Here is a 13,792-nt window from a genome sequence, read left to right as displayed (position 1 = left end):
CAGCTATGACTCTGTATAGTAGAAGCTGTACACATACATGTATTTTCACGTGGAAGCCTGGGGAAAAACAACCTATCCGATTGTCCTAAGGGTGAGTTGGGCAAGCTGCCTGCCTTTTCTTGTTCCACAGCTAGACAAGCTGGGTGCCATGATGAGTTGCAACAGCTGTGCAACAGCTAAAAGTGAAAGGCATACTGTAAATGTAGTGTAAAACCTTTTATAGCGGGACTTACTTAAAAGAAAAAGATTCCCTAGTGAAGCATCCAGATATAGAACTGGTGTTTAATTACTCCCAGCCCCTGTCTTATGCAAGGAAGCTTTTATTTGTCCTTAGTTTCCTCTGTTCCATCTAAACCACATATTTCTGTGGTTAGTTACAGCAGCATGCCCAGCATTTCAGCAGAGTTAGATGAGTAGCAGACACTCAATCCTGGCCTGGACACTGCACCATTGCTCAGCTTATAAGGACGTGACTCAAGCAGAAGCCAGCGCTTACTGAATTCACACCTCCCAGGAGCATCCAGCCTGTACAGGAGCCTGTAAACATAACTTCTATGGAGAAACAGCCCCATTTCTGTTACTTCTTCCATGCTAAAATGATTCTATTCCAAGGATGGATATGCAAGAAAGAGAATTCAACCTGCCTTCTAGGACGTGTCAGTTACACACAATTCCACAGAGGAGTTTTTGTTTATTCATTTCATTTACATCAATATGAATTTCTTTCAGTCAAATAGGAATAAAAAAAGTAGTCATCCCTGGAATTTCAGAGTTTACAGTTCAAAAGAATGTAGATATATAAAAATTGTTACTGTAGACTTATCACAGGTGAAATCTGCAACCAGAGGTACAAACATAAGCCACGACACTGCTGTTCTTGTCCTGTTAATACCATGAGACATTTTCCTTATACTCTATACACTCAGTTCCCCCTTTTTTCCCCCACCATAAATTCACTGGCATAGGTTTAGTCTCTTAAATACAGCTTACCTGAGTAAGTCTTCAAGATTCCTCAACAGCTGGGACTTGAAAGGGAGAATAACTCCACCAGTACAAGGAGCAGTATTAATAGTTGCAGCTGCTTCATCTAGCCAAGCCTTCTTCCCCTTTTTATTGCATCATATTCCAGCTCTGCTTAACAGCTTCTACACACAGTCTGACAGCACATGTGGTATTGTACATGCTTTATTAAAATGGTACTCGTATTTACAATATCTGCAGAAACAATCCCTCCCAAGTCTTGCATTCAGACAGACACACACACAGACACACGCGCACAACGCCCCTTCACTCTACGGGGGTGTGAAGGCTATGCTCCCAAAAGTTAGGCAGCTTCTGGAAGAGGAGGAAGGGAGACTTTTTTGTGTGTTTGTAATTCATTAAAAAGAAGCATGGGAGTATGCATTTGGCCATCACAATGCTAATTTAAGTATATGTAGTATTAACATATGGCAGTAACACTGAGTACTCCTCTTTTACATTCTATACACAGAATGACATCAAGGTTTTCCAGTCAACAGAACATTCCAATTCAGTCTCACTGCTGCTTGTAGTGACTATGAAACCGCAATTTGGGGGCTGTCCCTTAAAACAATTCAAGTCTATGTAAGCGAAATAAGGCACAATTAATATTTGATTTGATTTAGAGGATGGGAAAAAGGGGGAGAGGCAGGCTTCAGATAATAGTTGTTGCAGAAGAAACTTTTTTACCCAATCCTTTTGAGAAAAGGATGAATTTTATCCCCATCCTAATCTACACAGACTTCTCTTAGAGAACTGAAGTATTCTGCCGGGCTACTAACACCCACATACAAAACAAAATTGGAAATTCACATTTTTAACACCGGCTTCAGTAGCCTAACCTACTGATGCTGATGAGGATGAGTACATCTTTCTTTAATGCTGAAGGAGAAGACACACACAAAACAAGATTCAAACCTTCCTCTGAGCTTGAAGACTCACGTCTTTTAGAGAGCTTGTAAGATACACTAGTTGAAGGCTTCAGCTTACTGATAAAAAGGAATAGCATGTTTGCCTTTAAATCCCTGGCCCCTCTTCACTAACGAAGCCTAACCAGACATTACAAATAAACTGCAACAAAAAATTTGGCAGCACAAAGAATGTCTAGTATTCAAATCTTCATTTGTGAGTATATTATTTTCCTTGTACAAAACCTGTTGAATGTTTTTCCGCAGCAGATGAACTGTACCCAAAGATGCAGGACATTCTGTGATGGGGAGTAAGAGGTTGCAGTTCCGAAGGCCCCTGACTTTGGTTGTTTACAAAGTTCATTCCTGTTTAGTGTGATCCTTGGTATCTTCCTCATCTGTGTATTCTGATGGTTCTTCCCCTGGTTTTAGGAGTCTACCTACGTAGTCATATTTTTCTGAAAGAGATTTATGATTCCATTACAATTAAATACAGCTGCATTTGCTTGCTAGCCCATACTACTGCAAATTCACTTTTTCTCCTACACACTACAGTTCTAAATCTCAATCACTGAAATTGATGGTAATTTAGCAGCAAGCTTGGCCTCCTAAAGCAATCTTTCTACCATTACTTTCTGTAACTGTGAGTACTTTGTTTCCATTCTCCTCTAGCTGATCAAGGCAAGATTTATCACCCAAGGGCCAAAAACTGCTGCTCTTCAATTCTTCAGCCCGTTTTGATTTCAATTAGTGTGAAAAATGATTCCCCCTCCCTCCAGAAGCATACTTCCATACTTGTCAGAAATTATTTCAAGACAAACTCATTCAACCTTTTATCTTAAAACAACTTTTAGTCCTACTGAAAATTTCATGGCATCCACAGCCAACAACCTCGGGGAGGAGTTCCACCAGCTAGGCTGATGAGATTTGAGAGTGAAATTCTGTGCTGAAGAGCGAAGAGGACAGTTTTCTTGTATAAAATTAAAAGGTTAAAAAAGCTGTAGTAAAATATAGTGAAAACCCCTCTGTGGAAGAAAGGCTTGAAATCCCTGGTCTTTTCTTAACGAAGTTACATTGCACACACATTAGGGGGGACATCGCTGCACTCTACAACTTCCTCACGAGGGGACAAGGAGGGGCAGACACTTCTCTGTGGTGACCAGTGACATAACCCGCAAGTTTTGTCAGGGGAGGTTTAGGTTGGGTGTTAAGAGAAAGATTCTTCACCCAGAGGGTAGTTGGGCACTGGCACAGGCTCCCCAGGGTCACAGCACAAGCCTGACAGAGTTCAAGAAGTGTTTGGACAATGCTCTCAGGCACAGGGTGGGATTCTTGGGGATGGTCCTGTGCAGGGCTAAGAGTTGAAATCGATGATCCTTGGGGGACCCTTCTGACTCAGCATAGTCTGTGATAATATTACTGTCAACACCTCTTTAAAAGCTTCCCCAAGCCCAAATCAGTCATTTTTATTAAAAGCATTTCCTTAAGCTGATAATTTGAGAATTTACCTTTAAATTGCATTTCCCATTCTCTTACACTTTCCATCTGTACAGCATTTAAGTCCGATAGGTCATCATATTCATCTCTGAGTGCATCTTTATCTAGACAGAAAGTTGCTAGTCCCCTGGAGGCATCTCTGCCAGCAAATATTCCATATGGACCCTCTGGAAACAAAAAGACAAAATTGATACCTTCACGTCTTTGTTTATGGTGACCAAATCTCAGTTCCTTACGCAGTCTGCCAAAGCCATATATTAAATTTCTGCAGTGATGGGAACAGCAGCAGTTTCAATGCCATGGCTGTTTGACATTCAACAGCACTGCAATTCAATCTTTAATATCACTAGGAGATAAAGTCTGCTGAGAGAAGCAGAACCAGGAAAATAGCTTTGAAGGGATATCTGGAAAAATCCCTGTCAGTTGATGCAAGCCAGTTGATGCAAATTCCAAAGGGACCAGAGGCTGGAATTCAAAAGAAATATACTTCTATTAAGCAACACATTGAATATTTACAAGTCAGCTATAAACAGAAGCAAACTGCACAGACAGCTTAATTAGAAATCCATTATTATAAATAAATAGAACGTAGGAGGGCTAATTAGTGATTTCACTTCACTGACAGAATTGCAAGAGCTTTCTACATCTTTTGTGACATTTCTTACTTCTGAGGATATCATCTCACTTATTTTGGGCAGCAGATTCCCCACACCCTTAGCCTGTAATGCTCTTGAAAACAGCACAAATTTGTCACATTAGGAAAATAATGCACCTGCTTCCTCTGTACTTTTTGACAAGTGCAAAGCAGCACAAATATCCCAATAAAATTTTGAGCAATGACTGTGAAATAAACATTACTACCAAGACAAATAGATGATTTGCAAACCAACAATTTGCAGGATAATTTGGCTTTCCCAAATTTTAATTAACTGAAAGAACTTTAAGCATATTGTTATTTTAGATTTTCTTGACCTAAAACCAAAGACCTTTAATTCAGATCAATTAAAAAAACCCAAACCAATACAAGAAAAAAAAAACCACTTTAAAATTTTCTGCACTAACTGCAGCAGCCTAGCACCACAGAGTACCCAAGGCTTGCTACACAGTGCTCCCTACTTGGTGATGACCAGGCCAGAACCCTTCTCTGGCTTACCTCTCAACAGTGGCCGTCAGCCTGAAGAAAAGGCAGCACCCATGGGCAAGAATGAACACAATCAAGTGGCAACACACTGTCCTTCACCCCCTCCATTGCCTGCTGGAGCACCTCAGACCTCTTCTGCACCAGGACGAGCCATGAGGAGTCATTCCAAAAGGCTGGTTCCTCCCAGGCCGCTTGCTCCAGCCATCACACCTATCTGCTCTTGCCAGGCACTGACTCCAGGGCTGAGACAGAGGCTGAACGCAGCAGGAAGAACTCCTGAAGCAGGGAACCCCAGTACCATACGGATTAGAAGAAACTACGTCCTCACCAGAACTGATGTCGTCTCTCCACCCCGGAGTGCTTGGCACTGTAAGCTGCTTACAGCCAAACCTGAGAACAGAAGGTTGTCCTGTGTGCCAAAGACAATTCCCTTGTCTCTCTGGAAATAAACCAACCGATTTCAAAGCACAGTTTCACAAGAAGTAGGTATTAGAGAATGAACTATCAGCTGGAAGTTTGCACTGTACCACTCTGACCATAATGATGAACAGCATCTCTGTGCTCATCCTTTCAGGTATTTAGCTCCAGGAACAGTGTTCACAAGAACTACCTCAGGGATCAGGGACTACAGGTACAGTACTTCAGAGGAACAAAGTCTAGAGGGGTATCTTTCCTATTTGCATCCTGAATTAGGTATTTATTTGAAAAGCAAGATTTAGAGACTGAAATCAATCCTACACCAACGCACTCTGCGTGCTCAGTCACTTCCACAGAACAGGCTAAGAGGCAGCAAAGACCATCATCTGCAACACAACACAGAGTTTCTTCAAACAAAAAGTCCTGCTGCAAGCAAAACAGCAATCATTCAAGTGATCTTGTTTTTGATGTTCTGATTGAAGAACAGGGGACCTATAAACAGGTCTTACAAACACCACAATTAGTAAATCCTTAAAGCAATTATAAATTGTTAATTAGTGACCCCACCAACAGTATGCTGTTCCTGGTTTTTCCTTTCTCTGAAGTGTTTCAAGCAAATACGTCCATAAATCCTACTATTTGCACAAGGTGTTTTCCAAAGTCTGGCTAATCAGAGAGTAGCACCCTGCTCCCCTTCCCTTCTACCCTGCATTTAGTGGTTAATGGAGTTTCACAGCACCTGCTGAGATGCCACCTCTTGGTCCACCAGCTTGATTCCAATTATTTATATTAAAAAGAGAATGATATTATATTTATCTGTATCAAGCACTGAACATTCTTAAATCTCAGTAATACACTTAATTGAAAGCATGAAAGATTTTAGAATTCATCAGTTTGCATTAGGATTAATGGATGCAAATTTTCTGCAAGTATCTTGTAATCTCAGATGCTATTACACCAATATCTCTTTTCTTTTCTAAAATTGAATTTGAATGTTAACATTCCAGAATGTTTACTGCAGAAGTATTCAGAAGTCAAAGAGGAATCATCAAGCCAGGTCCAAGCACTCAATGGAATGCTAACTTGTAAAATCTCACCTTTGGACTCAGTAGACAGCATTTTAAATTCCAGCTCTGCAAATGTAACTTAGAAATGCGTCCTATTCTTTAATCCTCTACTAAAAGGTAAATACTGAATTGTGACTATTAATAAATGGTGTAAGCTTGGCTTCACCTGAGCTGCTAAGCAGAAGTTCAGAGATCCCAGTATGAGCAATCTACTTCAAGATTTAAAGCTTCCATTCAGGTGCTTCTACACAGAGTTTAAGTACAGTATTTTATATGAATACAAAACATACAGTTCTGGGGTTCTGCTCTAAACCCTAGTCTATTACTCACTTTTATATCAAATACTGGTGCAACAGTCTTAAAAAGGTATTTTGCATATCAGATTTCATTGCACTTGGAGAAGTGTCCAGGAAGGTGCCAGCACATAAAACCCCAGGGAAAAATATCCTTCAGGAACATGACTCTGAGGTAGAGACATCAGTGCAGTCCTAGACACACTCCCACAGAGTTCTTTCACGGTCTGATGCAAGCCCTACCCACAGTCCTTCTTTCCTTTCCTTTTGTCTGCCCACCTATTTAGCCTGGCTCCTGCTGTAAATAATTGATTGCAGCATGACATGACAGACATGCTGAAGAGAGGGCAGGAAGAGCAGCTTGTAGCACAGGTATGTAAACCAAAGCAAGTTTCTGAAACCGTATCACAGAATTTCAGTGGGTTTTTTTCCTATATCCCCACATTAGCTATTTCACAGTCAAATATGCCTTTAAAAATTTTTCTCCCACCCCTATTTGGCATACCTCAACAACAGGAGTCAGGGAAGTGTCAAAACCAATTAAAACACTCCTTCTACACTTTACTTGGTTATATGGAGGTACGAGTCTTCCATAAAGGAAAACTGTTCCTTTAAGAATGCTTTTCCTCCCATCATGGCTTTCACATATTAAAGCACTCTGTTTCAGAGCCTTTGTTTATTTTAGCACTGAGACCAGTTATCAAGCCCATGTATTTGCCTGCCTATCTCCACATCTGTACGTCCATGTTCATGCACCGTATTTCCCCTGTATAAAGTCCTCATCGATCTTACAACTCCACCTTGTATAAAGTACACCCTTCTCTAAGCTACAACACATGCAAAACGTTGCTACCCACCACCTGCAGAGCTTCACTTCCCTTCAGAATCCAGTTAAGAATCTAGCAGCCTTGATGAATTTGACATCCTGTTCCAGCCTGACACTTGTCTTTATTCACAATAAACTGGGTAGCTTGAGAATTGGTGAAGTCAAAGTCTCTTCAGACAACAAAAATGCACTTAAGATTTCTGCATCTCATAGTGCTGTTTTGGTTCGCTAATTAAGATTTAATTTCTCTTTGCAGACAAGGAATAATCTATTCAACCTAAAGCACCATATTAAAAATTTTGAACCATGAAGTTTGTATTTGGAAGCACTACTTCTAATCACTTCCTCCAAAACAGGCTAAACTGCATCTTGGAACAGCACACATTTCAATTTCCAGCCAGTTTGGCCAATAGCTCCCCCAGCAAAACCTATGCTGGTATCCAACTTCAGAGTATATCCCTGGTTGCCAAAGAGGCTCTCTGACCATTTCAGTTCAGTAGCAGCTTTGTGGAACATCCCAGACTATTACTCCAACACCAGCAACAAAGGTGAACGTTGTACACTGAACTTTGGATCACTCCAAGGGGCAGCACGGGGAATACACCACAGATAGCCACATGTGGACTTTATAGCTAATGAAGTGATAGGTAAGCTAAGTACTCGTTTTCACAAGGTCCATGTGATTTCTCTAAAGAAGCCACACAGGTTAACAACAAGATTCATTTTTAAACCAGCAGCTTTGGTTTCTTCAAGTAGTCAAAAAGCACTTCAAAGCAATCACCAAATATGCATCTGTGGGATCCATACAGCTACTGTAAATAAACCCCAGTTTTGGCTGAAGCTCAGATACTCATGGACAACATTTGTTAATCTGCAGACAAGAATAAGGACTAATCTCCCCTTTAATGTGAACTAGAGCAAAGGGAGACAGGCTACAGAATTTTTAACAACTTCATTATTCTATGACTTTGCCTGCTTCTTCCACTCCAAATTGAAGTGAAAACTTCACTGGCTGTTTCAAATTTTCTATCTGAATCCTGACATGTGCTTATTCAGTTTGTTGCATTTTTCACGAGAGAATGAAAAAGCTGAAAGTTAGACTAAGCCATTTGGAGATGTAGCTTGAAAGCAGAAGGCTTCTAACAACATTTATCACTGGGAATTCAAGGTGACATAATTTTAACTTTACTGCTCCAGATTTACATGAAAGGAAAGATGTGGGTCAAATTTAAGTTACAACTTGCATGGAAAGTAGGAGACCAATCCACATGCTAAAATGGGAACTCTACAGATGTGAAGTCTATGTGCTAAGATGGGAACTGCCTAGAAACAGGGGTCTAAACCTTACTCCTCAGGCACAAGGCCAGAGAGTCTCACTCTCTCTTTTGCTTACTTGCTTTTTAACTCTGAAAAAAAAAAGTGCAAGAATCAATGACCCAATTTCAACTGAAGGGGCAGACAACAAGCATTGCTAAGAGAGCATGTAGTTCAGCAGTCAGGAGCTTTCTGGAAGATAGTTGCATTCTTGAGAAGGACCAAGATTCCACATCTTGGTTTAGTGAGAAATGCTGTGACCACTAGTTTATTTCCTAATAAGACAAGCTGGCCAGGTTTTTTGGTTCAGTGAGAGCAATGCTGCTGTGTACTGGATTTAACATCTACATATCACTAACAAGGATGTCCCTATCACATTTAATATATCCTGCTTTGAGTGTACCTGCTTGATCAGGCCCCACAAATGTCAGGTGACTCAATGACCTCAGAGCTTTTTTCCAGCCTAATCAATTCTGTGACTGGAACATCATTGGTTTCAATAGGAACCAGGAATTTACACAGACCTCTTATCAAACACACAGTTGTTCAAGTTTTAAGGAATATACTGAGCTTGTGAAAAAGGGAAAAAGAAATTTAAAAAACAAGAAAGAGAGAACTGACAGACACACAGAGCAGAAGCAGAGGAGACAGAGTGCTGATCTTCCTGCACAAAACCACTTTACTGCTCTCCATGAACACGGCCTGGAGGCTCAGAACAACCTCCATCCTGGCAGCAAAGGCACTACTCCCTTTGAGCAGAAGGAGGGAAACAATCTCTCACCAATATGCCTGCATACACCTTTTAGTTTTACTGCTTCTGGCTGGAACTCCACTTCTTTATCCAGAAATGCTATTTCCCTGAAAAGCTGAATCCCAAGGTGAGAGACACCTCTACTACATAGACAACCAAAGAGCTGACAAACATCAGAACCACTAAGACCTCATGCACTTTACAGAAGGCATTTCTTTCCCCCAGTCTTATCCTCTGTACTTATCTGTAACCCCTCAGCCTGTTGTGTTCTTAAGATAAGGCCACCCGTAACAGTATTCTCCACATACAACATATGTAGTGTCCCTCCTGCAACACTTCACTCTAACCATACCCTTGGAAAGGATGGAAAAGCACCATTCCCATGTGGTCAACAGAGACACAGTGAAATTTACAGCACTCAGTTCCGAAGGAAGTCTAACACCATCAGATTATTTTTATACAAATTACCAGAAAAAATGATGCTGTTTACTACAATGAAATAAAGGCAGTTTTCCCTTCACAGAAAATGAACTATGATGGCATATTTTTTGTGGAAGGAACTACTACTATCTAATCTATTCTTCTTGGCAAACTTGGAAAATCAGGAATCTTCATGACATCGTGAAAGATGAGTGGGATGAGAAATGAGTTGACAGTGACAACATACTGCAGTGAAGGAAAGTCAGGAAATTGATTCTTTTAAGATCATGAAACATTAAGAACCAAGAAGTGACGCAAACAGTTGCATACTCAGGGTTGCACATAATCTTGCTTTGTCATGTTCAAAGATGCATATTTTTCATAAATGCACAAAGTATTTGCTAAGTTAATCAAAACCTGTTTAAAGCATTACCTTGGCATGCAAATTTAAATGCTAAATACTAAGATTTGCTGACATAAAGTACTTTAACTCTTACAACGCTCTTCTACTGACAAGTTTACAACCTGAAATCTTGATGCAAACAAGCACAAAGTTCAATGCAACAATAAATGAAAAGTAAAAATCTGTCCCTCACTATAAGATAAAAAACCAACACAGCACACACAAAAGGTATTAATGACTAGACCCTAAGTCATGAGATGTAATTACAGATGGGAAATCATCCTAATAGAGGTTCTCTGACAGTCTGGTTATGTGATATTTTTAACAGTGAACCACTAATTGTTTACTTTATTTCTTTTGGAGCTTGTGGATGATAAAGGGAAAGGCAATTAATTAGATTTAATAATCAGTCAAAGCATTCTAGGTCACTTACTCATCTGGGCACAAGCAGAAGTGGCATTTAATACACCTAAGTGAAGTCTTGAAACAAATGGTGTATTTGCAGGACAGAGCAGCATTTTGGAAAAGAACTTGGCAAGTAAAGTTTCAAATTAAGAGCTCAATGTAAGCAAAGTGGTTTTTGGAAGCACAGACTGTTATACGTACAGCGTAACCCTTCCTTGCTCTTAGCTGAAATACATAAAGACATACCGAAGACTAACATAAACTGTGGAAGGCTTAAAGAAGACAACATGAGAAAAACAAAAACAAAAAGGGAAACATTTGGATTAAATGTTAGAGAAAATGAAGTTTTCAGTTCATGGCTGTTTGAAAGGATGGCTTCAACAGTCTACCATTACTTAAAAATACCTTAACTGTATGGACGTAAAGGGCTCTTCAATGAAATGGACCAAAGTGTAACAGGATTCACTGGACAGAACTTAAAACCAGGACAACTTTGAATAAAATCAGAAGTTTGGTGGAAACTTTGATGAAATCTCCACTGTTGGACAAAAATCTGGACTAGATGACTCTTTTGTGCATTTTAAACCTTCTGCTATAAGTAGAAAAATAAGGAACATCTTGGCATCCAAACTACACTGAAGGAGAAAATACAGACCTTACTATCAAGACATGAGAAGCCACCTGAGACAGGTTATTCAACATTAACCCAGCACTCCAGACTTGCTGAAGACCGACAGTGAGCCCTCAGCCACTGCTTTCCACTGCCTCCAAAGCTGAAGCACTCTTTCTTCACATCAGTACCTCAACAAACTACTAACTGCCCACAGTCAGAAACTGAAATATCAGCAAAGCCAATATTCTCAGCTCTTTCTTCTGTTAAAATTTGGCCATGCTTGTTGGTACGCTTTGCACTTCCCTTGCCACACTCCAGCTATGAGACATGAAATTGCCATGAGAACTGCTGTGGGCATCTGGCTACTCTGGCTGAAGCCTTTCTGAAAAGATCTCAACCAGCTGTAGGAGACTTTTCCACCTGAACTCTTCTCAGGTCTTTAAGGCCTGCAAACTATTTATTAGTATTTTTCTTTTCAGCCACAAAACAGTTGCAAGAAAAAAATCCCTAATATGTCTCCAAAGAGGGAAACCATGTCAGGACAATTCAAAAATCAGCACATTTGGCAGAGAACACACAGCTGATGATGCACTGGTTGAGCTTTACATGCAACACCCCAAGTTACAGATCTGATAGACGAAAATGATGTCACTTCTGTTAGAAAAAGGCAATCTTTCACTACAGGGACAAAAAAAATAAAAAGCCTTTGTCCCTCTTCACGAAAAGCTAGAAGCACTGCTTTTGAGGAAACCAGCTGCTACCAGTTATCAAAAAGCAGATTGATGTCCTAGAACATTAAGTTTTAGCTTCCTCATAATAATAGGCTTCCAGAGGTTGACAGTGTGAACCACTGATGGTATCTAGAGAGGAGAACCTAACATTTGACTGAAGTTTGATACACAAAAGGGAGAAAGTGAAGGTTTAGATCAGGGTTCAGTATTATTTCACGGAGCACTCTGTCAGCTTACTGGTGTTTTAAGTTGCATGCAGCATATGTATTACCTGCATTTTATGTCAGCACACAGGTCTCACTTTAAAAACCCCTAAATAAGAGAGACAAAAGAACTAGCCTGATTAAATGTCATGAAAGCTGCAGCTCACCAGGCTACATTTTCTCAGCTTTACTGGTTAATAAACAATATAAAGCATGGCAAGGTACTTCAGATTCCATTGTGAACTTCTACAGTAGCCAGCGAAAAAAGCATTTTGATTCAATTACAGCAGTTTCAATTTCTGCAATTGGCATCACAAACTTTGAGGGTGAAGTAGTTACAAAATTCTAGCCCAATTCAACCACAGAACTGCTTGTCCCTTCCCCGCCAAGAACCAAAGGCTTGTAACATGACAGCTCTGTATTTTTCTTTTTGTAAACCCAATTATTAAATAATAATAAATGATTACTTAATTTGAACTATTTCCTGGGGGAGTGGGAGGCATCTTCTCTCCCCTCCACCCCTCTCACAAGGAAGACTGCCATGCCTACTATGAAAACTCCTGCATAGTTTGATTAGGTCAAGTTTTTCAAACCACCATTGTTTAAAGAAGAAAATTATCAGCAGTCATAACCCTCATTTCCTTTGGCATCAGTTGTGAACACAGTAAGTTTACCCACCTCATTATTAAGAATGCTGTTTATCATGAGAAAATATGCTGCAGTTTCACAGTGTACAAGCTGAATACAAAACCAGAACATTTCTTTGAAGCTTACTTTTCTGAACCTTTGAAAAACACATTTCCTCTCCGAAGAGGAGTGGTCTGTCTGTCTGTTTACGAGATTGGCTTGATTTCCACTCTTCCCAACAGCAGCAACATACTAGTCCCAGAGCTCTCCTTGCCTGTCTCTATCCCGACTAAAAGTCATACTCAATATGGCATTTACACCTAAATAAATAACCAGCTGTTTGGTTTCCTCTCCTGAGCCGTAAGCGCTACAACGAAGAAAGCACTGCTCAGCTGCACTTGAGAAACCTACTAGAAGAGACAGAAGGAAAAAAAAAAAAAAATAGAATTAACCATGGCACATCCAAATCAAGGCATCTGGGAAAATGACGGCTGCCTGAGGACAACCCAGACCCGCTGAGCATCACCAGTGTAACACCGCCGGCGGGTCGCAGGCCAGGACTCCCCCATCCCCCCCGCCGTCTCACCGGGCCCGTAGAACTTGCTGCCTTTGGTCACGTCGAAGACTTTGCCGTTGACAGCCAGGAGGATGCGAGGGTTGCGAGCGCCGTCGAACTCGCGCAGCTGCTCCAGGGAGAAATCCCGGCGCTTCATGCGCGGCAGCGCGGCGGCCTCGCCCTGCCGGGCCGCGCCCCCCGGCCCGTTCCGCGCTCCCCAGCGCAGGTACAGCCGGTAGGCCGCCAGCAGCGCCAGCGCCAGCAGCCCCACACTCAGCAGCATCTCGCCGGCCGCCACGACCGCACCGCCCGCCCGGCCGCCCTCAGTCCGGAGCCGCCCCTGCCCATCGTCCGCCATCGCTGCCCGGACAGCGCGCGCCCGCCCGGGCCACGCCCGGCGACGGACACGCCCCCGCCCCCGCCCCTCCCGCTCCCCATTGGCTGCCGGCCCGCGCCGGCCCCGCCCCCTCCCGGCTCGCGCCCCGCCGGCGAATCGGGACGCGGGCACGCCCCGCGCCGAGCCCAACGGCGCGCTCGCGCCGCTCGCGCGAGAGGCGCCGCGGCCCCCAGCGCGCGTGCGCGCGCACCGCCCTCCTCCCC

At 41.9% G+C, this 13,792-nt stretch overlaps 1 protein-coding gene across 1 annotated transcript; it reads right to left on the bottom strand.

Moving 5' to 3' along the window:
- Nucleotides 1–1,167: 1,167 nt before the first annotated feature.
- On the bottom strand, nt 1,168–13,598 carry PGRMC2 (progesterone receptor membrane component 2). Its single transcript, XM_032110523.1, has 3 exons — nt 13,223–13,598; nt 3,437–3,592; nt 1,168–2,386 (listed from the first exon to the last, which is right to left on the bottom strand). Exons 1-3 carry the CDS (start codon nt 13,548–13,550, stop codon nt 2,289–2,291), a joined length of 582 nt encoding a protein of 193 aa, XP_031966414.1. The 5' UTR covers nt 13,551–13,598; the 3' UTR covers nt 1,168–2,288.
- Nucleotides 13,599–13,792: the final 194 nt, after the last annotated feature.

The sequence above is a fragment of the Corvus moneduloides genome, chromosome 5, assembly GCF_009650955.1.
Source record: "Corvus moneduloides isolate bCorMon1 chromosome 5, bCorMon1.pri, whole genome shotgun sequence".
Classification (NCBI taxonomy): Eukaryota; Metazoa; Chordata; class Aves; order Passeriformes; family Corvidae; genus Corvus; species Corvus moneduloides.
Note: the sequence above shows the minus strand (reverse complement) of the source record. Positions and strands in the feature narration are given on the sequence as shown.

Bases quoted from the DNA above. Each gene is read 5' to 3' on its own strand.
- PGRMC2 (XM_032110523.1), bottom strand. From the start codon at position 13,550: ATGGCGGACGATGGGCAGGGGCGGCTCCGGACTGAGGGCGGCCGGGCG. The intron at 3,593-13,222 runs GTGAGACGGCGG...TTTTGTTTCCAG, and splicing joins CAGCAAGTTCTACGGGCCCG to AGGGTCCATATGGAATATTT. The intron at 2,387-3,436 runs GTAAATTCTCAA...AATCTCTTTCAG, and splicing joins ATGGGAAATGCAATTTAAAG to AAAAATATGACTACGTAGGT.